Source organism: Pleurodeles waltl, chromosome 3_1 (assembly GCF_031143425.1).
Source record: "Pleurodeles waltl isolate 20211129_DDA chromosome 3_1, aPleWal1.hap1.20221129, whole genome shotgun sequence".
Taxonomy (NCBI): Eukaryota; Metazoa; Chordata; class Amphibia; order Caudata; family Salamandridae; genus Pleurodeles; species Pleurodeles waltl.
The window spans coordinates 1,753,770,847-1,753,795,559 of record NC_090440.1 but is presented as its reverse complement, the minus strand read 5'-3'; the positions used below and the strand labels follow the sequence as shown (position 1 = coordinate 1,753,795,559).

General features: G+C 42.2%; 1 protein-coding gene across 4 annotated transcripts in view; it reads left to right on the top strand.

Moving 5' to 3' along the window:
- Positions 1-24,713, top strand: part of ADARB1 (adenosine deaminase RNA specific B1) — a 770,933-nt gene that overhangs the window by 586,809 nt on the left and 159,411 nt on the right. For 2 of the 4 annotated variants that reach the window (XM_069225700.1, XM_069225699.1), the window contains 2 exons: positions 10,540-10,614; positions 20,691-21,616. In XM_069225700.1, the coding sequence (XP_069081801.1) occupies positions 10,540-10,614; positions 20,691-21,616 (1,001 nt within the window). Of the gene's footprint in view, positions 1-10,539; positions 10,615-10,662; positions 10,682-20,644; positions 21,617-24,713 lie in introns of those variants that run through there. The other 2 variants (XM_069225701.1, XM_069225702.1) reach the window with 2 other exon arrangements.

Genomic DNA, 24,713 nt, shown 5'->3' with positions numbered 1-24,713 from the left:
CCAGTACAAAAAGCAAGATGCGCTACGCCATATCTAAGTTCTTGCGTGATAATTGGGGTCATGCAGCACTGTCACTTTTCTGAGGAGTATTGTTCAGGTTCATTTCTAATTTACATCGCTAAAATTGAACCACTTGTTAGATACTGCTCGAACCAATTATGTAAAGTTAGAAATGACATTTTTTTCCCCCCTCCTCCATTATATGAAGTGTGCATCCGCTATATGCCGCTCATTTAAAGCCCTTTCTTCTAAAAGGAAATGTAATTGACCTCAGTAAAATGTGTATTCAAAATTAATTCAGGGTGATAAATTATCTTTTTCCATCTCTACTTTATGGTGCATTTTTCAACCATCATATTCAGAAGTCCTGCTCACTTTAACCATTTGTTTTCTAACACCCTCTTAAATGATTGTTTTCGTGTTTGCTGCAGTAACAACGTGTGGTCTCGCTCATTTTTAAACTCTCACTTCTCTAGCTGCTTGTGGGACAGTAGGTCATGATTTTTTTTTTTAATTGAAAAATATCTGCAAAACTTGCAGCTTTATATATATGTATATATTAATATATATATATATATAGACGTTTATATATATATATATATATATATATATATATAGATCTAAAAAAAGACTAAGGCATGCCAGTGGCAATCTGGAGTTATGATATATTACTTCACAGAAAGGTTTATTGGCCTAGAATTGTTAAAGAATGTAGCAAGTTGCCAAAACTTGTTTAAGGACCTGCCATTTTAATAAGATAGGTAATTTTTTCATTTTCAGAATCAAGCTGTTTCCTGCCGCAGAGATGCTTTTGGTTACGTATGAAACCCAAATTGTGATTCAGTGCATGAAACCAAAATTGTAATTCGGTAACTTGTCATGGAATCGCAATTTGGTTTTACGACAAAATTCTGATTAGGTATTTGGAAGGGGCTTGTTTAAAGTGTCCCTTCCAGGTAGCAAATCAGAACAGTGTGCAACGGGAACCTGATCACAAAACATCAATAATTTACTGACTATTAATGTGTAGTTATTTAAAAGCAGTCCCAAACATGCTGGTCTTGTGACCTCAGCAAACTAACATCCTTGAGATTCAAAATGAGTCACAATTTGCAACTTACCTCATTAATAATCGCACTATACGACCACTTCGCATCTGATTTTTACGAACTGACTTATTAGTATGTAGGTTGGTTCACACAGACAGAATGGATTCAGTAAAAGCCCCTGCACAATTTGCAAACACTTTTACTGACGCCATTCTTAGTACATTTGGGGCAAACATCTGTATTGGTACTTTGTGTAAAGAGCATGTTAAAGCTAACAGAAAAAAATGTAGGATTGCCCATGAAGTGTTGTCCATCCCCCTGTTCAACGAATGCTTTCTACAATTCAATTTCCCTTCCATTTTTATTTTTCCCTTTGTATTCAGCAGTAAGTCGTTTACTGCTGAAAGTGTTAAAATTAGTACTGTAACACAATGATCCATGTAGCGAGTGATGGCATCTCTGGACTACAGATTCAGCCATTAAAAACTGTTTGGCTAATTTCCTTGTGTTTTATTCAGGATTGCGTTTATATTTACATGTGCATATTTTTTATGTGGTGTTTTGATTTACAGTGGGACACTGTGCAACAGTTAAATAGGATATTTATGTTTTTGGTTGATGGTTTCAGTGGTGGTAAAACTAATTTGAACAAGTGTGTTTAAATTAAATTATGTTGTGACATACTGTGTGGTGCTGCAATTTCCAGCCTCACATTTGTGAGTACAGTGCAATACCAAGATAAAAATGGCTCTTCTGAACCATGTTGAGAGTTTGTCAGGAAAGCTTGTGAAGATGTATGCGAGCAGGTTTTTGATTGTCAGTGTGGTAACAGAGAAGGTGTTCTGACTACTCAGACCCCCCTAATGTGCCCTGCCCTTAGTCGCTGCTATCTCGGCGAGATCCCCTGACGCCCCTGAAACATCAGTCATACACAACACAAGAGAGCAGTGTCACAGCAGGTAGGATCAGTCAGGAACACAGTAATCGCACATGTAGCTCAAAGCATACATATTTGTCAGGTGTAACATCATAGCATTCAAGTTATCAAGTGTTTAAAGGGTCATCTGTCCATAGAAATTACCACCATACCTATTTGGCCCACTTGCACTAGTTTACCCAACTTGAGAACTTTCTTGAAACACCTTGGTGCCCATTTTCGAAACCGCAATCTTATGGAATCTTCTCGTGGCCATTTTGAATGCAGAACCTTCTGGAATCTTTTTAGCAGCTATTTCGATTCCTGAGCCTGTAAAAGGCACTTCCGTCTGCCACGCCCTGCTTGGCAATTGAAAGGTCAGCAGACTCAAGGTCCTGTTTAGTTGTCCGATTTACCTGCACAATCCTGTCCAGCTTCCTCATATGACTTTAGTCTTGATTGTCCAGTCATCTCATTGGAAAGCATCCCTGGTCTCACCTATTCCAGCACTACGAAGCGTACAAAAAAACCGACTCAGATGAGTACAATTCATCATAAGCTACAATATGCACGCTAAACATCTCTCTCAACCAGCAAATGGACAGACTAATATTCCATTTAACAGAACATTTGTGAGACATTGTGTGAGGTTAAGCATGATTGTTTGAGGAGATCCCTGTGACAGGAACGTGATCTAAGAACCAGATAAAGCGAATAACTCATTTGCGCGATTAGGAGTGCAAGCTTCTAGGCGCTCAGACTAGGGCATGTTTGGGCAAACTCTCAAGCACCAAGTCCATAGTTCAGATCAACAGTTGAAAGAACTTCGAGGTTGGACATTCATACTTTGCCTAATGGCTAAAAGTGTATAGGAGGAAAAACGAGTGATCTCCTCAGAGAATTTAATCGAAGGAAGAGACGCAGCAGTGAGGAATATCACCAAGCAGAGCAATATGAAAGAATACAGCAGCATAGCCGGTTGCAGACTCACTTGTCATATATTCTCTTTCATACCATTTGGCCCTTTCCCTCTGTGTTGTCTCAGATTATGCGTATCCAGTGTTTGATCTGGAGAGCGCAGTTGGGCATCAGAAATCAGGCATCATTCATCGCTACTGCTGGACCCAGAATCTCAGTTTAGTCAGTCTGGTGAGTTTACTGGCTAACCATCCCCCGACAGAAGGCCGTCTGGCTGTTTTCTTTCCCGGAACACGATCTGCATGTCAGTGTTTTTCTTCTGGATGACGACAGTGTGCTATCTGTGGATGAGGCGCTTGCAGTGGCAGAAAATCAAAGTCCATGTTAATTCCAGTGAGCTTTCACTCGTGATCCAAAATATAAGGAGTAATGTGTACTCTGAAATAGTTCTAGCGTTTCGTTGTGGTTAAGAAGTGCTATATAAATACAGTTGCAAGGCAATGCCTTATTAGTGATTCACGAAAAGGGGCCTTTCAGTATCCAAAACATCTGCATCTCAATGCAATAGGTTATTGTTTGTAGAATGTCTTTTTAACTAGGGATGTTTAGGATTTCTTTTTTAATAATCTGCATTGTGTATTTGGTGCAGCCTAACAGATGGTTTATTAGGTGTAGCAAATCACGTATTGGTGATTAAGCGGGATAATGGTAACCTGATGTGATGCAGGAATGAGGACTGCGAAGTGTATGACGCATTGGTGTGATCATGTGCTTAGCAGCTGATTTTAAGGTATTTTCTTATGCATTACATGTTTTCTTTCATCCTCTTATTTACACAGTTTTTATTGAGTTTATAATGTGTGTGCTATTTTATTGAGTTTATAATGCTTTACACTCAATTACTTTGTCTTCACATAAAATTGATTTCCACAAATGAGAAATTCACACTCCATTACAGATCTGAAAGATTCTGAGTACATTGATTGAAAATACAGTACACCTTCACTCTGCTAATGCGGTCTGTTCAGCATAAGGGTCCCACATTCCATAATGTTCAAGCACTAGATAAGTTTCAGATTTTCTTTCTAGTACAGATGGGGGAAGCACACAGTAATTTTTGAGGGCAGCATCCCTCACACGGCTCACTCAGATGAGGTAGGATAAAATCTTCACTTTCTGACTTTGTCCAGCTATAATGCCACCATTTGAATCTCTTCTGAGCTGACTTGATTCCAAATTTGATTGCTTCATGGGGTGCCAGAAAGCCCAGTCACAAGAAGGCCACCACTGTGTTATTCTCTTCTGGCTGGAATCATTTATCCACCGCATATCTGCCCCAAACAGTGGCTTTGTGGCACACCGGCTGGCTGTCCATATCCGCGATGCCCAGCTGAATATCGTTATCCTGTGAGGTAGTCACTGGGGCCCTGAATGGCTGCCTTCCCAGTGGGGAAGCTGCAGCCCTTGAGTGTGGTTCTGCCTGAACCACTCCAGGGTGTGCCGGGGCCTTGACCGACGTGCTTCATTGATTCCCCTCCCCGCAACGCAAGCTGTAAACTCCCCACACCCGGCCCTCCTGGTGCAGGGGTGATATGGTGCAGCAGGCTTGGTAGTGGTCGCTGCGGATGGGGCAGATGGTGAACTCTTTGCCCTGGGCTGCCCTGCCAGGATGTTCAGTCGAGATGGGAAAATCTGAAGCCTAACAATCCAAGTTGTCCTTTGAACAGCGCTGTCAGATGTGCACTGCGGACCCAGAGCCCGGGGATGCCCGACCCCAGCAGGCGCAGACAACTAGCACCATGGAGGACTTGGGCTTCTGCTTAATGTTCTTGGACCTGAAGCACAGTGTCACCTCTATTGACACCAAAATTTACTTGCTGATGGAAAAATGTGATCGCTTGAAAAACAGTGTTCAAACATGATGAACGATTTGACCAGCTTGAATGCCACACCTCAGAGGGTGAAGATGCCCAGCAAGTGACCAGTGAGAAGCTACTACAAATAGCAAAAATCCTGGAAGTGATCCATAATAAGAACAAGGATTTGGAGGTGCAGTCACAAAGAAATAATATAAGGATCATTGGGGACACAGAATCGACTTTGATGGGCCGGATAGAAAACTACATTGAATCCATGCTCTGGTAACTATTTGAGGATGCACTCTTCTACATGCTCATTGTCGAGCGTGCTCACAGTTCCTTTGGGCCACATCCTCCTCCCGGGGCACCTGCGGAGCCCATCATCGCCTGCCTTCTTAATTAGGAGGACCGTGCCTCGGTTCTGCACCTAGCCGGGGAGCAGTAAACTCTACACTACCAAAGCAACAGGATTAAGATTTTCCCGGACTTCAAGGTCACGGTCCAGGCTATTTTAAGGGATTTTCTACCAATCAAATGCTCCCTCATACAAACAGATGCAAAACACTCACTTCTTTACCTGGCTAAACTTTGAATCGTTCTTTCAGGGAAAACTCACTACTTTACTGGTCCGAAGGTAGCTGCTAAATTTGTTACAACGATTCCGAAAGCCATGACAGTCCCTGACGGCGGGAAACTCTGGGGCTGATTATCTTAGCGATAATGACTGACGGAGAGCTGTGGCCTTACCGTCCGTAGTGGCGTTCTGAGCAGGGCACTGCTATTTCCTGGTGGGCCTCCTCCACGCTGTTACTCTGACCACCCAGCTTTTCTGGCTTCTGGTTTAAACCATGTTTGTTTAGTATTTTTTTATCTGTCGCCCATTTTCTCCCTGCCTGTTGCTCCTGTGATACCTGCTGCACTCCTTCTCGCCCTCCCCCACGGCATTCAGACCCATGGACTCCATCTCGCACTGTCAACTTACCATTGACGCATTTGCTTACGCAATCCCTTTACCACCCCTGGCCATGACTAACTTAACTTGCTTAACTTGGAATGTTGGAGGCCTCAATGATGTGCTGCGAGTCCGTGTGGGGGTTGCGTACATGCACCAGCATAAGGTAGTATCTGTCTGCTTTAGGAGCTGCACCTCACTGCCACCTGTTGAGGGCCAGCTGGTTTGGGGAGTGCCATGTTGCACCCTATTCTAACTATGCCCGATGAGTGGCAATTATCATTCTAAAGGGTCTTCCCTTGTGCAATAGGACGGTGCTATTCGGTCCCCTGGGGCGCGATGTGCTGCTGGCTGGTGTGGTCCGTGACTGCCCGTTCTGAATGCATCAGTGTATGGCCCCATCAGTGACTGCCCTGACTTTTTCCCACGAGGTCTGGCACTTGGCTGGCACGCTGGGTCTGAGAGCTCTTCTGTGGGGCGGTGACTTTAATATTGTGCTAAATACCGCAGTAGTGTGACTAGACCGCCACATCCTAATGCATCCGCACTGCTGCAATCACTCATAACAGACAACCATCTGGTTGACCTTTGGCTTTCCCCACACATTTGTCAGGGAGGGCACTTGTGTTACAACTACAAATAACACTTGGTTGCGCATAGACTTTTGGCTTGCAATTCTGGATGCAGAGTCTTGGACTCACTGAGTCGGGCACTGCCCATGCACGCTTTCTGAACACGCTCCCGTTCTTCTAGATTTGCACATCCCTTGGGGCGCTCAGCGATCATTCTCTTGGCATCTCCCTAGCAGCACTCTCAGGGACCAGGTCTTCAGAGCAGAAGTTAGAGAAGCCATAGTCGATTGCTTTGACTGCAATAAGCACTCTGTCCAATCTCACCATACCTTCTGGGAGGTGTTTAAGGTAGTTATTGGAGGAGTCTGCATGGCTAAAGAATTTGGGATCCTATGGATACTACGACGCAAGCTTACTTTTCTGGAGGCAGAATCATGAGACCTTGAGCACCAGTACCATTCGACGGGAAACCAGTCCATTCTCGCGCAGATTAGAACAAAGATAGATGAATTTGAGGAGGAGGCGTGGCGAGAGGTGTGCTATATATATATATGGTTTGGGACGCAATCAAGCCATTATGGTGAGGGAGTCGGGGCAGGGAAAACACTTGCAAATCTGCTGCATAGGCCCTGGGCTAGTGATTATGTGATAGAACTCAAAGATCTCCAGGTCGGTCACACAGGCGGTCCATCAAACAATGGTTGCCTTCTTCACTTCACGCTATTCCCCTGTGCACGAGGTCACTCCAGAGGCCTACACTGACTATTTTGACACACTCCACCTCCTGTGGCCGGATGACGGCCATGAACGCTATCTAGATGCTCCGTTCACTGTTGACAATATTGTTTAAACAATTTGGGGATTGCTTGGAGAAGAGGCACCTGGTCTTGATGGCCTTACGGCTGCCTTCTATAATGAAAATGCTGAGCTTTTGGAACCCTGTCTTATTGACATGTACGCCGAATCTATAGCAGCAGGAATTCTCCCCGCGTCTCTGCGAGAGGCGCTGATTGTGACCATTTCGAAACCTGGTAAAGATTTACACAAATGGACTTGTATCGCCCACTTTCAGTGATCAACATTGATTACAAACTCCTGGCCAAACTGATTGCTTCTTGGTTGTTCCCATTGTTGCCCCTCATTACTCGTCCGAACGAATATGGGTTTATACTGGACGGATCTACAGCTCATAATATACCTTTCTACTTTTCTGTAGCACAGTCAGTCGATCCACTCAGTCTTTTTAGATGCCACTAAGGCATTCAATTCCTTGGAATGGTCCTATCTTTTGTCGTTTCTGGCCGGATTTGCAATGAGTACCAAGTTTCTTCTACTTATAGGGCTTCTATATGAACAGCCTATGGCTTGTTTGCGTATCAGTGGCACTGTTTCTGCACCCTTCCCGGTATCGAGGGGCACCAGTCAAGGATGTCCCCTCTCACCTTTATTGTTTGCCACGGCAGTAGAGCCCTTGGATGCCTGCTTATGACAGCATCATACCCACACGGACTTGCATTTACATCTTGGCCGGTGTTGGTGTCCATGTACGAGGACAATGTCAGGCTTTACGTGAGAGACCTGCAGAACAACCTGGACGCTCTTAACAGAGAGTTCATTCACTTTGGCGGCCTCTCGGGCATCATGATTAGTGGACCAAGACAATTATATTCCCTCTGACCGATGCCACCACCCAATTTGACTCTGCGTTCGCGCTCTCCTGGATGTCGGAGCCCATGCAGTATTTAGGAATCTGATCTAGCCGGGACCTTGATGAGTTACGGAGAGCTAATTATGGCCAGGCGGTTTCCTGGCTTGAGGATGAATTAGAACGTTGGCGCTCCCTCCCTCTTTCTTTGACCGAGAGAATAGCGCTTGCCAAAGTGACAGTGCTCCCCAAGTTTCTCTACTTTTTTGTGAATCTCCCCGGGCCCGTATTGCACAGCTCCCGCACACTCCGGCGTTCACACCTGATTTACCCTCATCTGTGCCGAGACACAGCCCAGGATATCTTGGGAGCTGTTCATCCTTCCCTTCGAGCAAGAGGGGCTGGCTGCCCCAGACATGGAACGCTATTTTAACTGTACACAAGCACAACTAACACACTTCTGGGTTCACCCTTTCCAATACCAGCCGCACACAGCCCCTGAGCATGACCACGTTCACCCTTACCTGCTATCTATAGCATTGTACTTGCCTCTGCGACGCCTGCATGTGCGCCTGGACACTGTGGCTTGTACGACATGGGCCTGGAGGGAGCTTTGGCATAGAGCACCAATAGAATTCCTTTTTGCCCTCTCGGTGCTTGTTCTTGGTCACACAGCGCTGCCCTTCACTGAGGAGGCGGGTATGCGTGCCCAGCTCCAAGCAATGCACTTGACGAATATGGGGACTTTGTACCCATAGGGGCAGTTTATTGAACTGGAGCAAGCTTTGCAGGAACCTCTTATCCTCATGTACAGACTGACCTATTTCCAACTGCGCGCTGCTATTCGCTCCCAGCATGGCTCTTTCCCGAAGACCCCGGAGGCGCTCTTAGTGCTCGAGGTGCTGCGTACCTCTCCCCCCGCGCTGATTATTTACTAAATTATACCTCGCTTTGCAGGCCACTGCCCCTTTGATGGTCCCCTACTCAATGGAGGCGTGGTAGGCGGAACTAGGTAGCCCCTCTCGGCTGATAGATGAAATTACAGCTGTGCACACATTCGCACTCTTTCCCCTAATTACAGGTTCTGCCTGATCCACTTTAAATTTCTGCACCATCTCTATTATACCTCTGCACACTTGAATAGACTGGGCCTACGGATGGATGTGAACTGTCAGCAATGTTCCGCTCCCATGGCAGATTTTCTGCGTTTGGCCTGGACATGCCCCCACTTGCAAACTTTTTGGCAAGAAATGTTTGATGTTATTGATAAAGTGGTAAGCCTGCGGAACCCCGGTCTCCACAGCTTGCCTTGCTTGGCTATGTGAAATATTTCCCCACCGAAGGACAGAAGCTACGAGGCTTTCTCACTCTTTTGGCAAAGCACAGTATTGCAATGTCCAGGAGTAGGCATTAAGTACCCCAGGAAACTGAATGGCTTTGGGATGTGGCCTACTGCGAAGAACAACTGCTAACTTACTGGGACCTGATGCTGGCTGGTTTGCTCCCTCAAAATCTCTGGTCTCACTTGGTGGTCTACCTGAGGGTGCACGCTGATGGCACACTGAGCACCACACTGTGTCTATAAACGTGTCTTACTGCTAGAAAGAACTCCTTTTTTATCAATATGCTGTAATGGGGTCCTTATGCTAACATGGTATCTGCAGTACTGTCTGTAAACCGGAGTGCTCCATTCCCCCATCTTGTCCCCCTACGCTCTCTCCCATCCCTGTGGCCTTTTCCCTTCACGGCGTTCACTACTATTTTGAGGACTTATGATTATTGCACAATTTGTATTTCTGTGTACTGTACCTGACTCGCTCCCCTTTGCTGACTCTCTCCCCTTTGATACCCTGTCCCATGTCCCTGGTTGTATACTGCTCATTTTTTGAAAATTTAGTAAACAAGGTTTTTAAAAAATGCTTTGCTTCGTTTCGAGTGACTATAGCATTCTTGTCTTGTCTGATGGTTTACAGATATTAGACACTGGGCAAACCATTTGTTAAAAGCATAAAACACATATATGGTATCTACTACTGTAGTGTGTGTAACTAAAAATGTATTGACCATGCAACATTTCACAGCAAAAGACATCAAGTGAAGACTAGTACAGACCCCGTAGTTCTTTTGCTCTGTTGAATCAGACAACATTAAAATGAACAATTTTTATTAAATTACAAATGGGAATCCATTCAAAACCATGGGGTTTATGTGAATCAATCTGAGACAATCTGTGTTTATGTTGTGTATGTTTTGACTCAAAGAGCATGATCTGATCAGGACATTCAGGCCATCTTTCTAAGAACGTTAACAATAGACTCGTCAACTGTAAATCGAGGCTGCACCCATGCATTCCTATGACTATAACTCTTAATAAGTAATTAGTAAAAAATCATATTTATGGACCTCGTGAAAGGGTAAATTCCAGTATAGAACTAAATGTGACAACATAAGATTGTCCCTATCCACAACGTGGTTGTAACTAGAGGCTGACTTGCAGAGCATTCATTTATTCACTACTGAAAGTTGTGTATAACTTCCTTCTAGGTAAACAGTTACTTAGCACTTTTGTAGATCTACTTTTCTGTTCTGGGTACCTTTAAAGATTTAAACGGTCTCTTTATTTTTCAGGGAGAAGCAAACTTTACCAGTCACGGAACCAAGAAAAGCACTTCATCATGGATGTAGACGATGAAGAAAATATGAGTAAGATGTCTTCAGCTTTATAGTTGGTGTCATTCCCGATAACTAAAAATGCCTGGGTAAAAGGCAGGTAAATGAAGGGAGGATTGAACAGGATGGTATTGTAAAGTTTCCCTACTGAGGTTCCTATTTCATTGGGTTTGAGTGAACATATCCGTGGACAATGTTTCTGATTATTTCAAAACCTGGGCAAGGTAGGATACTCATCTGTTCTGCATCTCTGACCTTAAAGACCTCAGTTTAGAACTGATGGTGCTTCTTAATTTCCCATGATATTATTCCACATTTTGTTTTCTCTTTCATATTTAAGAGAGAAACAGATAAATTATTTAAAAAAATCGGATGCTTATTAGCCCAGAATGTTTATGATGATATTAGTTGCATTGTTGGTTAGATTGCTGTAGCAGTCTTTCGTGTTCTGTTTGTTTTCCTTTGGCTGGTTCTGTGTGCAGTGCTTTGGAAAGTTGGATTGGAGCTCCTCATAAATGATGAGCTTTGTCTTCACAGAGGGAACTTTGACAGTGCAAATCCGTTTAGAAACACATTATTTCTAGTTTTGTCTATTCTTTTGCGGAAACCCTTCATCCCCACATCATCTGAATTCTCCACCGCAGTCTTTACATATGAGGATGAGGCCTCATCCCTGAGACTAGCAGCCCCACTTGCCCACGTAAAAGAATAACATACTCTTTCAGATCTAAAGAAATGATTGGCTTTTTTTAAGATGGATATGAAGCCACCTATGGCAGCCTAATAACATTGTTTTAGTCTGATGCTGTTTCGGGTCAGGCTTTTGAGGCTACTTTCTCCATTAATGTTGCAGGTCATTTTTTTCCATTAAACAGTATTTCTGCTGTGAATGCAGTTTCCTCTCCTAGAAAGAATACAGAATTGGACTTCAGGACAGGTCTTGCAAACCCCCCTGGCTATGCTGGCAATGTCATGGGGCCCCACCAATCGTGGGACCAAACCTTTACTTTCTGCCGTTGCCATCCTTCCTGACCTTTTACCTTGTCTTTGCAGCACTGTACCGTAGCCTAATTGTTGTGGATTCCATGGGATCTTGAAGCATTATTCCCTAACATCTGAAGTGCTGTTGTTAAGTCTGCAGTGGGAGTGCTGCTGTGTTTACGTTTGGTGGTCATCTTGTGAAATAAAGCTGGATTTATTCATGGACTTGGGTATCATTGAGTGCCAAAACGCTTAAGGCAATATTCTCACAAGAAGTATCCTACTCTCTAGCTTACGTCTTTCTCTGAATCAGAGGTTGCAGTGCCTGCTGCTCAGCCTCTTTTATTCTATTTCAAAGTTGAAGGCTCTATTAAATCAAACATTTGCAAAACATAGAACGTCCTACTGCAGAAACCAAAAGGATTGATGCAGAGGGCACAGAGTCTGATCATGGAGCAGCAAACCCCACCTATGTGCTATGGGGAAGGACGTATACTGAATGTTTTTTGTTGGATGAAGTGTTGGCATTTTCTTTTCACACCCTGGCATTCTTTCTGACACCTTGGCTTGCTTGGCTAGCTTGAGAAGTTATAGGCGGCTGATTCTGGACTGATGTCACTTCATCAGCAGTTTGGATCACTTAGATAAAACAAAGGAAAATCTTTGAGAAGGCTTCCTGCGTCTGGTGTAGACTATATTCATAGAACAAATATCCTTTAGGTTTCAAGACTGACTTCTTGGTGGCCTACTTTTCCTCTCCCATGTCCAAACTATTGTAGAAGTATATTTGCATTGATCAGCCTGCGGATGAATTGAGGAGGCTATAAAATATATTTGTTCACAGTGAGATAGCAGCTTGTGAATTTCAAACCCCATTAGGGATATACCTCACATCTTTTTGGAGTTCCAGGAGGAAGCTGCATGCTTTAAATTAATGGGAAACATCACACAGCATCCTTTGATGGGTTATATTACTCTACTAAATTATCTGGGGCAGTTGATGTTTGCCCCCAGTCTGTAAATAGCTCACAAATGGTCTCTTGTGTATCTTCCTGTTGCCTATACCAATATATCAGGGCACAGCTGGCGAGTGTTATGGGGAAACAATGCAAGACAGGACAATGAGGTTGCTGACAGTTGGGACTAAAGGAGGTCATTTGTTTTTTCAAGGTTGTCTACTTCCTATATATTTGGACTTTAAGGAATGGGGTCTGCGGCAATATGTCCCAACCCCACAACCTGATTTCTGCTCCCCAGCTCCAAAGGTATGACTTGGCCATCACTGCTCAAGGCCATCTTTATGTCTCCCTAGTTGGGTATTTGAGTTTGTTCTACCACAGGCGTAGCTTTTTCCTTTATTACCAGTGGGTTCTAGAGTTGCTGGAAATAGGCTGTTAGCAGATTATCAAGCACCCCAAAACTATTTACTCCACATCCTGCTGAAGAGAAAAGCTGAAGAGAAACATGTTAATGAAAAATGTTTGCTCTGTTCCAAAGAAGAAACTAATCTCAGTGGTTCTGCCTCAGGAGGGAAAATAAGGAAGAAATGTACTTAAAATACTTCTTGTCCATAGTTTATTAAGGGATTTTAAAAGCTTTTAGCAAAGTTGTTGTCCAGCACCTATGTCTGGTCCCCAGATATTCTGTCTCCTCTGACCCAAAGACTATCTCGGTTTTCTGGACTTGAGAGTGAAGGGTCTGATTGAACTTGTGACCCTTCACTTCTTGGAGTATGTAATGTGCCCTAGTTGATGTCCCCTATTTGGCTTTTCATTAGCATGTCACACTTTTATAGCTATATTGGCTCCAAAATTACAGATTGTGCCCTAATACTTGGTGAGAGTCTGTTTATGGAAGACAAGCTTACCGCTGTGTCTACTTTTTCAAGGCAGCATGAAATAACCACTTGGTCTCTAAGCAACTGAATATTTATTAGGCTGAAGCCCAAAAAGAAATTACTGCAGGAGACTGGAGTCTTTCATCGAACGTCAGATCACGACCAACATTCTTATACAGTATCAAAACATCTCTCCAAGTTATAGAAATAGTTACCCAAAGCCAACCCAGTATTTTATAGAAGCTAAAAGAGCAATTGCATGATTACATTTTTGAGATTCATATTTTAGCAGCCATTGGCATAGTTGATAGTCATCACTTTTCAATGGCACTACTAAACCTTCTAGCACTGCCACTACTTTTTGCCGAAGCTGTCACAAATAGGCAAAAAAGAAATAGTGTTTCTTGGCCACTGCAGAATAACATCATCAAAAAAGTGCAATGATGAGTACATATGTATGTGTCATCATTCACGTGTGCTTAAGCATCATGATGCTCCGGCAGCTCCAGCATGATTACATGTGCATGCGTTGCCTTGTATATGTGTGCCTACATCATAACGTGGTACCCTTTTTTCCTTCCAAGATGCTAGACATCTTTCCTGGAAAAATAAATAAAAACAATATATACAGTGTACCACAGCGCACTTTTTGTAGAATGGGGCAGCTCAGTAGCAATTTGCAGTTGACAGGCCTCAAAAAAAGAAAAAAAACAGAAACAATACAAAATAAAACCAAGAGACAGAAAGAGATGGAACGGAAGAGGTGGGACAAAAAACAACAGTTAGTTGCAGGAGCTGCGGGGGGAGCAACTTAGGAGGTGAGAAGGCGTTATATCTAAAAACAAAAACAGCCTGAGAAGAATGAGGAGGTCTGCAGGAAGAAACGTACAAGCTTTGAGTGGTAGGAGCACCACAGATAGGAGTAGATTTGAGGGGTGATAGCACACAGAGGAGAGCATAAGAAACATAAGAAAGATAATAAGAAACATAAGAACAGCACACTCCCATGGAGCAGTGGAATCAAAGGAAAGAAAATGTAATTCCCTAATGTGGAGCTGTGGAAAGACTCAATTCATCCACTCAAAAGTTTGTTAAAGAAACTAGGTTCCGGGGTGGGAAAAACACAAGAAGAAGGAAAGCCATTAGAGAAGATACAAGTAAATGAGAGTCGAAAGAAAGCCAAGAAATGCTAAAGAATGGTCTGACCTACGACCACTGTAAGTATTGGTATTGTCCAGAGTTCTTCAATCCTAGACATTTAAAATCTGTATGTACATGAAACCTTAAAATGACAAAACACAAACAATAGAACCACAAATAGATAAGTAAAAACTCCAGCCAGTCCTATATAAGATGGATTCTTCTGAAAACAAGTACAGTCGCCATGATTTGTCAAAGCCATATCCATTATCCATGGTATCTACTGGCCTGGATGAACACTGCCTTCCATCTTTGCTGGACATTCCATAATTGAGAATCTGAGACGTCTTCAAAATAAACACAACCATTTAGTTAAGGCAAGCAAGCTTGGGCCTGCGAAATACAAAGCAGCAATATCTTCACTTTTTTCTAGAAACAGTTTGCTTAAGGGAATTGTCCTCATTGAAGCACTCTCAATATTTGCATAGGATAGACTGTAAATAAATGAAATTTGCAATTTTGTCCCCCATACCTTTTATCGTAATGCCCTGAGCTGGTGTCTTTTAGTTTTTATTTAAATATCCAAATGGACTACAGAGAACATCTGGAGCATGGACTCACAAACAAGGAAAAAGACATAGAACTTCTTTGTAGCCCCCGAATTTCAACGGGACATGTTTTCCGATCGGTGTATCTTCCTGCAAACAGAACAAGAAGGATAAACTTACCCTTTGTAAGGGACAAGGGGCTGATTTTTTTTTTTATAGTGTCACCACTGCTTTTTGTATCCTTGCGTGTGTATGTAGATCTGTAGCTAGGTAGTAATGGCCTGTTTTATTTGTTAATGCAAATCATTCCGAGTCTGCGTGGTCATAATCTAAACCTCACTGCCCCACCCCCTAATATCACCCACCCTCTTTTAACCACCCTCTACCACCAAGTTCCCATTGCTGATTTTAAATGTATCACTTTCCAGCTTAGTGCACTCAAATAGGAAAAAAAAAGTTCACACATATCGACACACAGACACTATCCCTCTGTCCCTAAAAAATGCAGAGGTGCAGCCACATGTGAACACATATTTCCTACTCTTTCAGCATGGGAGAGAATTATTTACTTATTTATTGGGGGTGGGGATGGAGGTAAGTGCCGCTGTGGTGGTGGGGAAGGAGGTAAGTGCCGCAGTCCGTCGCTAGGGTCATGCTTCACTCTCAGATATTTAAAGATTGTACCCAAGAAGGCATTTATTAGGAGTAAATACGATTACCTATTATTTATCAGATTAGATTACCAGTGGTAGTCTTTTCCATGTGACATCTTCGAGTTTACATCTGTGTCGTCATCTTAGGCTGGTCATAATTTTAAAAAAAAACAATATGACCGACCCCCCCAAAAAATCTTACCTGAAAACTGAACATAACTTCCCTTCTTTCCTCTGCTAATGTTAACTCCCTGCTGCCCCCAGCCGGCATGAGAAGCCCACTTCAGCTATAGCCGACTCCCCATTAATGTGCTATTCCTGGAATCTTCATAGACTGCACACATCAGTCATTCGTCAGTGAGTCATTGCACACTGTGAGCACACCAAACTGCCGCCTTAAAAAGTAGTCTTGTTCTCATACACTTAACTGTAGTTAACATTTTCCAGAGTGATTAGTTAAGGTATCAACTCGGGGTGTATTTTCACAAATGTCTGGGTATTCCTCCCTTTCAGCCCTCCACACGAGTGCAGTTTATGGATCTGCTGTGATTGGGTTTTACAGAATGAACGCTTTTAAAATATTAGCTGATCTTCTAGATTTTCCCCTCTGCATTACCTGTGGTGCAGCTCCATCAACATGTAGACATCTAAGTGGAGTTCCATGTCGAGGTTCTGTTTTTAGCTCTGATTGTTTCTTGGAATGGCAAGTTTTCGCATTAGTAATTTATTTTCAGCTTGTTCAAAGATGCAAGGAATGTAAATGTATCGAACAAAGGCGACTGGAACAACAAAAGGCTGTCCTCTGCTTCACGGGGACACTGCTGGGACTTCGAGAAGGGCACTCAAAAAACTGCTTTGGCTGCTTTAGGGAGCCAGCTCGCTAGAAATATTTCTATCCACTATTTCACCCGATCAGCAGGTGTAAGAAAAGGTGACTGTAGAAACGGACCAAGATGCATGGGCCAGTCTTAAACTGCAAAATATCCTTGCTGTTTAAAAAGATAGACATTAGCAAAGAAAATTCTTCTCACTTTAATGTACCAGTGCATGTAAACACAGGCATTCGCAAATGCTGCTCACATGCATTGCATGCAAGAATGATGGATGCTATGACATTAAAAGCTACTCTGTTAGGTTTGTTGACTAAAATGCACTTTGCTCAATTTACGTGAAAACTGTGTATATACAGCAGAAGGTGGGGGATGTAGATACTTAGATTATTCCAAACAATTGGCAATCACTCTGAGGGTGCTGGACTTGATCATTATTTCATATATGTGATTACACAAGGAGCCCAGATCTATTCCACTGTCTTGCTCATGCCCCAAAAGGGTCATTCCAGTCGTGCCAAATAAGAACACGACAAACTTGTGCACGTGAGCATCAGTGACGGGCTGCTCAAGCCCCCATGGCACAGCGAGCATGGGACCCACATCTCGTCATCTCCATCCCATGTAGGATGATTTAGACAACAATATAGTGATGGATGGAAATGCTCAGATTTACTAGAACCACTTAAACTCTACAAACCCACTGGTAATATTCTGTGCCACAATGTTGTATTTGCTTCTTTTCCCAGTCTCTGGAGATGTGGCCTTACTGCTTGTGCTGGTCTGCCCATTTGGGGTCTGCCCAAGACTGATGTGATATATTTGGTCCTTCGTTGTGATGCCACTTCTAAAACAACGGAAGGGAGAGCTACCCGGAGTAATGTAAAGGTTATTAGATTAAATTATTTCCTGTGTCACTTTTTATGTTCTGCAAGAAAGCCACATGCCAAATACTGGACATGATTTTAGGCAGTTGTGCGCCTTATGAATACATAAGTGCCTATTGCTTTGCATTTTGTCGTTGAAATTCAAAGGGTATCCCTTTCCAATCATTAACATGCTTCTTGGCACAAGATGCCAACCACTGCAATTCCTCCCCTGGTAAATAACCCTCAGGCCTTTAACCAAAGCCAGAAAAGTAGTGCCCTCCCTAGGTGGTTGACAAATACTGTGTAAACAAAAGTACAATTGTTATTACTCTTTTAATGTGGGAGGTAGTGAGTTTTGCACTGCTTTTTAAGTATTGGCAATGTTTTTGGAAAATGTGACCAAGTGTGGAAAAATCTCCCGTCCGCTACTTCTTTTTTTGTGTACATTTCTTTCACATGTTCACATGTTCACATGTCCTAATGATCTGTATGTCCTGTCACAATTGTTGAACCACCAGTGCCTGTCTACTCTGGCTCTGTTTTTTTCATCTTTTGATCTTCTGTTTTTATTTTGAGCGCCGAAAGGAGTAACCTATCGAGCTTTTGCTGGAGGATGTTATAAATGAAAATTTAGCAACCATTCCGTCAGCTTTGTCAACTGGGTAAAGTGGTGTGTGCGTTTATGTGTACCAAATTTGACTCCAGAATCCAAATGTACACTTGATAAGCACATGTTCCTAAAAACAGTCGAGCCACGCATTCCAGTCTGAGATAATTTGCTTCCTCAAACAAATCATTTTGTAGTGGTTCTCCTTTTTGACTTCCTTTGCATGTGTTATTTATCTGACCCTAACTTATCTACTTGTGTTTATTTTTTCAACACACACCTTTCTGTGACACCTTCACTTCAGGTAATTCCTGGGTTTTCTCTAAAGAGCTACTCTTTTTTGTTGTTTTTATAAGACCGTGGCAGTGCAGTGCTTTTGCAAATTCCTACCACAAAACCACCAAGCAGTTTTGGGCCTGTTATAAAATCACCCCTTCACATAGCAAGTTTAATTCTGTCCCGTTCACACGAATACCCCTACCATGCTGCCCTGTTCATTTCAAATTCTTTATCTTTTGGGAAAGGTTATAGCGATATCACTGACAAATAACCCCAATGACATTGATAATGCACAGCTCTGAATAAAATATATATCCATGCATGAAAACTTCGAAACTGATATCCTGTATAGCCAAGATAGATAAGCATGAACCATCGGCATTTTGCCTCTACCCTCCAACTTGACAAGGAGAGCAACTGATCATGAAAGGTGCTTTGGTCCTTGCTTGCAGCAGTGCATTGGTACAGATCCAGACTGCCTAGCCTGCATTAGTTATGACCCGCAATGGATATTTTCATTGCAACAATCAAATAGCAGACCGAAAGAGGCGCCTGGGCCACTTCCCATTGTATGACCTTTACAACACCTCGTTCACAAAAGATGGGCAGGCTAAATTTACACTCATGGCTTTCTGTTGTGTAAGCTAGTCTACAACTCCTGATCTTAAACTCCCTGTGTTTGTTTTCCCTGAACTAGGTAGTGAGTTGCTTAAGTGACACTTTTGAGGGCTGTTGGCTTACTAACGTTATTATTAGTATTAATGTATAATCTGGAGCTTCGAAGAATAGCTCGATAAAATCTACGGATCGTTAGATGAGCTACACTGAATGAAAATTATAGAGACTCTAGATTTTGGGTGTTCTTCTTGGATCACCGGCATTATTAATGGTTCTGGGTGTGTCAGAGCAACAGAAGTACTGTTAAAGAGCGAGGAATAATTGTCATGAAACATTCTTTAAAACAGTACAGCAGACATTAATGCTAAAGTGAGGTTTAAGTGCAGGAGAAGTAGAACTGTTTTCCTTTCAAGGGCTGCAGATGCATGACTTCTATTTCAAATTTTGATTCCTATCCGTTGAATCATGCATGAGCTTGCATATGCATCTACCTAGAAAATGTTTTGGATAGGTCGAGGCGTGATACCGCTGCATGTTTTTTAGAGAGACCAACTCCAAGCATGGTAGTTTGTTTGTGATTACAACTGATAACACTATTAGATTTGTCTTCCCTGCCACTGCGGAAGCAGCTTCCCCGATTGATATGTTGATTGTTGCAAACTTAGTTGCATTGTCCCCTCGATCCTCGTTAGTAACTAAAGTGCACTAGGATGATGAAGATTCAATGCAAAATCTTTTTTCGCTTATTGATTTGGCCAAATTTGTTTGCAGGTTGTCAGATCTGTCACTATTTAATTACCGTTAATGCATCATTCTTAAGACCTGATGTGCAGGGAATTGGGATTTGGTGACAGTGTGTGGCTCTGAAGTATTAACAGCAATTATATGTGCTTGTTAAGTAGACCTACATTTAGGTGATCATATTTGTCCTTACTACCTTTAGTACTAGCTGCTAGTCCTGAACAGTGCCTTTAAATATGATATTGTACCTATAAACGTAGCGAGTAAGCATTTGGAAACCTACTGCTTGGTCTCTAAAGAGGAGCCGTGGAGAATGCTGTGTTTGTTCATCACCTTCTCAATAATATGAAAGCTGCACCTTTAAAACACAAACCCTCCATCCTTTATGGAAATGCCATAAAAATAATGATCGAAAAATTTGTAGTGCTCAGATTCACTTTGTTCTCTAAAATGTTCTGATCTTTGTTAAATGTCAAGCTTAAGTCGGTGGTTGACACACTCTCCCCCTTTTTAAAGCTTTTTGATAATACGTTGGTCTTAATGGATGTATTACAAGTCTGCTAATTCATGCCTCGTTATAATGGTCCCCAACATTTCAGAGTAGCTGGATTTTAAACACATGGATGTTTAATTACTGCCATATCATTTAAGAGGATGATATATGTGAGGCACCCCAAAAGCGGTGTAACAATTTATTTTGTATAATTTATGACATACTTTACAATTGTTTTGAGGGGAGGGACTGTTAATATCCCATCCATTTTAATGGTTATGCATCTTCTATCAGCAATTTTAATTTTACTAAATGAAAAACAAATTATCCAATTTTATGACCATTTTATCTATGACCTCACAAATTCTGGGTTCTATGATAGCTGTCCATTTCTCATGCAAAGAGCACACATCACTTAACCAGTTACAAAGATAGATAAAGGAATCTATAAATTTTGCATTTACAAGATCCTGCAACGAAGGCGTTGTAAGTTACTCTTTCTGGGCACCACAGGTTCAAGCAGCACTGATGTTAAAGAAAACCGCAACATGGCCAACGTCTCACCGAAGAATGATGGTGCACAAGCTACCGGGGATGGCCCTCAACTCTCTAATGGAGGTAGCAGCAGGAAACGTCCACTTGAGGAAGGAAACAATGGCCACTCCAAGTTCCGCCCAAAGAAGAGAAAGAAAATGCCGGGACCAATTTTGCCCAAGAATGCCTTGATGCAATTGAACGAAATCAAGCCAGGTTTGCAATACAGATTACTTTCTCAAAGCGGACCCGTTCATGCCCCAGTGTTCATTATGACCGTTGAAGTCAATGGACAGGCTTTTGAGGGCTCTGGTTCTACCAAAAAGAAGGCTAAACTTAATGCTGCTGAAAAGGCCCTCAGGTCTTTTGTTCAGTTTCCCAATGCATCTGAAGCCCATCTAGCAATGGGAAGAACCCTTTCTATAAACACAGACTTCACATCTGACCAGGCCGACTTCCCAGATACCCTATTCAATGGATTTGAAACCCCAGTGCAAACTGACAATAACTTTTATGTGGGCTCAAATGGAAATGGCTCATTCAACTCAACTGGGGACTACAGTTTGCCATCATCCACCAGCTCCAGCACTCTTATCCAGTCCCCTCTTCCTACTCCATCACCGTATCCCGTAGCAAGTGGAAAAAATCCTGTCATGATCCTGAATGAATTGCGACCTGGCCTTAAGTATGAGTTCATCTCTGAAAGTGGGGAAAGCCACGCAAAGAACTTTATGATGTCTGTGACTGTAGATGGGCAGACATTTGAAGGGTCTGGCAGAAACAAGAAACTTGCAAAGGCTCGAGCAGCACAGTTATCTCTTGCTTCCCTCTTTAATATGCAGTTGGACCAGACTCCTTCCCGCCAGCCAATTCCCAGTGAGGGACTACAGTTGCATTTGCCACAGGTGAGGAATACAAACCATGCATACTTTTTTCCTTTGTTTTGATTTGTTTTGTTGTATCTTTTACATTTTGTGCATTTAGGTTATAAGGTGGCTTCCCTCAGGGGTGTGGACATTCAGGATATTGTTTGGGGACAAGGACAACAAGTGTTCATGTTTATTTTTTCCATCGGACAAGTAGACCCAAACCTGTACAGCCCACACACGATGGCTGCCAGTTTACAGCACGGATCAGGGAAGGGCATTGTCTGCAGTTAAGGTAACATTTGTGCCCATATGTTAATGCTGTTCAAACGTATATTGTGTTTCATTAATGCAAAGCCTTTATTAAAAGGGTGTCCCCACAATTCCTGGGCAAAATATAAGTAAAAAACTTATGGTATATTGTGGGAAAAGATAGTACATTCTTAATGTACACAATGTATACTTAAATTAGTCACTGCTGTGTGCTTTTGATTTCAGGATACATTGTTTATTTCTTTCATTAGCTGTGTAACAGATTTCATACTACTTGGTACCGGCAACTGCACTGTGTCTTTAAAATTAAGATTTAAACATACAAATAGATATTTTTTAAAAAAGTGGACGTAACAGCCAAGCTTTTTTTTTTTTTTTTTACAATAACATAAATGTAACAACTAGAACAGCATTTGGTCTTCCAGTTGGTTTGAGTGGCGTGGCTGCACTCCTTATTTAATAGGCACTCCACAGGGGAGGTAGTCCTTTAGGTAGTACCACAATGAGGAACATCACTGTAGCAACACAAAAGGATGATTGACAGAGTGCTAAAACTTTTCAAATACTCCCTCAGTCACAGATCTGAGTTTAATCCATTGTTCTTTTGCTCACCACTTCATTGTAACCAGTTTCCACAAGATTATAGCAAACATAAAAGTTAACGAGCATTGGCAAAGCCAGTAGGTTTGACATTGGTGGTCTGCCTTTTGGTTTTGTCAATGCGTGTCTTGTTTTGACATGGTTTTTGTAAAACTTTGTTACAGAGCTGCCAAGACTTCACCATTATAACAGACATTGGCAGAAATAGTTTGTGGTCTCAAGAAGCTCATATTGCCACAGTAGTTCCTGGCACTGAGCAAAACTACTTTGTATGCTGATATGCTCCTTGTGAAAGAGCAGAAGGGGGTCACTCACAGTGAAGCCAGCCGACCGATAGAAAAATAGATGAACTTTTAATAAAAAATTTAAAAAAGGCCTTGGTTAACGCCAGACCTAGTTAGGGGCCCAGTTCTTAAAGTCATAAAAGCGCATCCATGGCAAATGTCCTTGCTTTAGTGCAAATTTACTGCTTTTATGAATTCACAAGAATTTACAGATGTAGGCCAGGACATCGTACTCCTAGAAAATATTTGTGAACTGCATTTTAGCGCGATCATATATGCAAGTGTAGATATGGTCATGCGAACATCTGAGTGCTAACAATTTCACTTTCCCTCCAACCACTTTTTTCCTATTCCTGGAAGAAGTTTTACTTCTTGTCAGCAGTAAATTTCCAGCCTTCCTCAGGATGGGAAAAGATTAGAGAAGACACGGTGAAAACACCTAAAACTTGCAAGATAGAGTTGCAGATTTAAAAGTGCATTTCAATCTTGTAATTATTGCTTTATGTTACCTCAATACCCAGTATGTAGATATGCAGAACAAAAGAAGGGCAAAATAAGGGAATTGCTAGTATTCAAACTCTAGAATTGTATGATCCTTGACATAATCGGAGAGGCTGGTATCAGCGCTATAGTGAGATTGCTGCCATAATTTGTAGCCGCACTACATGGCACTAAAGGGACAAGTGGATTTTTTTTTACAGGACAAGTAGATGTATTAAGCAACCGGTCTTATGGCCAAGTAGATATTTTATTAAAGTCCACACTCCCGTTCACGCCTGTAAATATGATGAACTACCAGCAGGTTTTTCAAGTAACTAAAGCTGTACAGACCTTTTTTCTTCGTCATCCTACCAAGTGAGTTGAAATCTGTTTGCTACCCATGATGGGAAGTACCAATAATATTCTTGCGTCTAGGTGTGGCTGAGCTCTCTAGTGTCAGGATTTCATTTGCGTTTTAAATAGGATTACATATTCTGCCCACCGTAACGTGTATTGGCACCTCACCATGTAAAACCGAAGTTTTAAAAATTAAACACTGCCTAAAAGCTTTGGCAAGTGCGGCCCAAACTGTTCAAAGTGGTAAAACACTTGCTTTAAGTTGATTCTTATGAATTGTGAAAGATATTTGTTCTGCATCGAAAAAGTAGTATTTGTATTTAGCTACCTTCCTGCAAGTGACAGTGGCAAAGATACCACTGTCAACTATTCTATTGTGATAGTATTCAGAAAGCAGGACCAGAACTGGGGACATAAAGAGTTCTGGATAGATAGGGAAATGTATTTGTTTTATTTATAGTGGGCATACTATAATTTAATTATCTCTAGGCACCTGACAAAAAGTCTCAAGCTGTACAGTATATGTGCACATTACTAAGGGTGGGTCAAATGCACAGCTGAAATTTAGAGATAAACTAGCATTGGCAAACTCAATAGGTCTCACCTTTGTGACCTACCGGGTTTCACAGTGCTTTTTTCTAGTGAAGTTTAGTATCTGCAAAAAAAGCACAAAGATGTGGCTTCTGCTGGCGGTCGTGCCATTCTGTAGTTGTGTGCACGTTGTCTTACATGCGCATGTCTACAGAAAAACACAGGCCCCATTTCCGTTCATGTTTTTTGACTGATCTAAGATGATGGCAGCCAACCAGCTGTAACGACTTGGCAGACTAGAAGCACCTATATGTTCTGCGTTAGCCTACTCTAGTTCTTATGCTGTTTGGTAGTTGCTACCTGAAAAGGGGGGGGGGGATTTACAGCCCGTCTGAATCCTAAATGGGCAGACTTTATTTTTATGTCCTTTGTCAGTGAGCTCCACATATGAGGGCCTAAAGTGGAGAATCTTTGCTGACACTTTTCCTCCCCCAAACCCAGATGCAGCTTCATCTTCAGAATTCTAAGTAGCATCTGATGTTCCAAGTGACTGCCCGAGACACATATGGATATAACTGCAGATAACTAGTGGTGTTGTCGTGGAAACACTA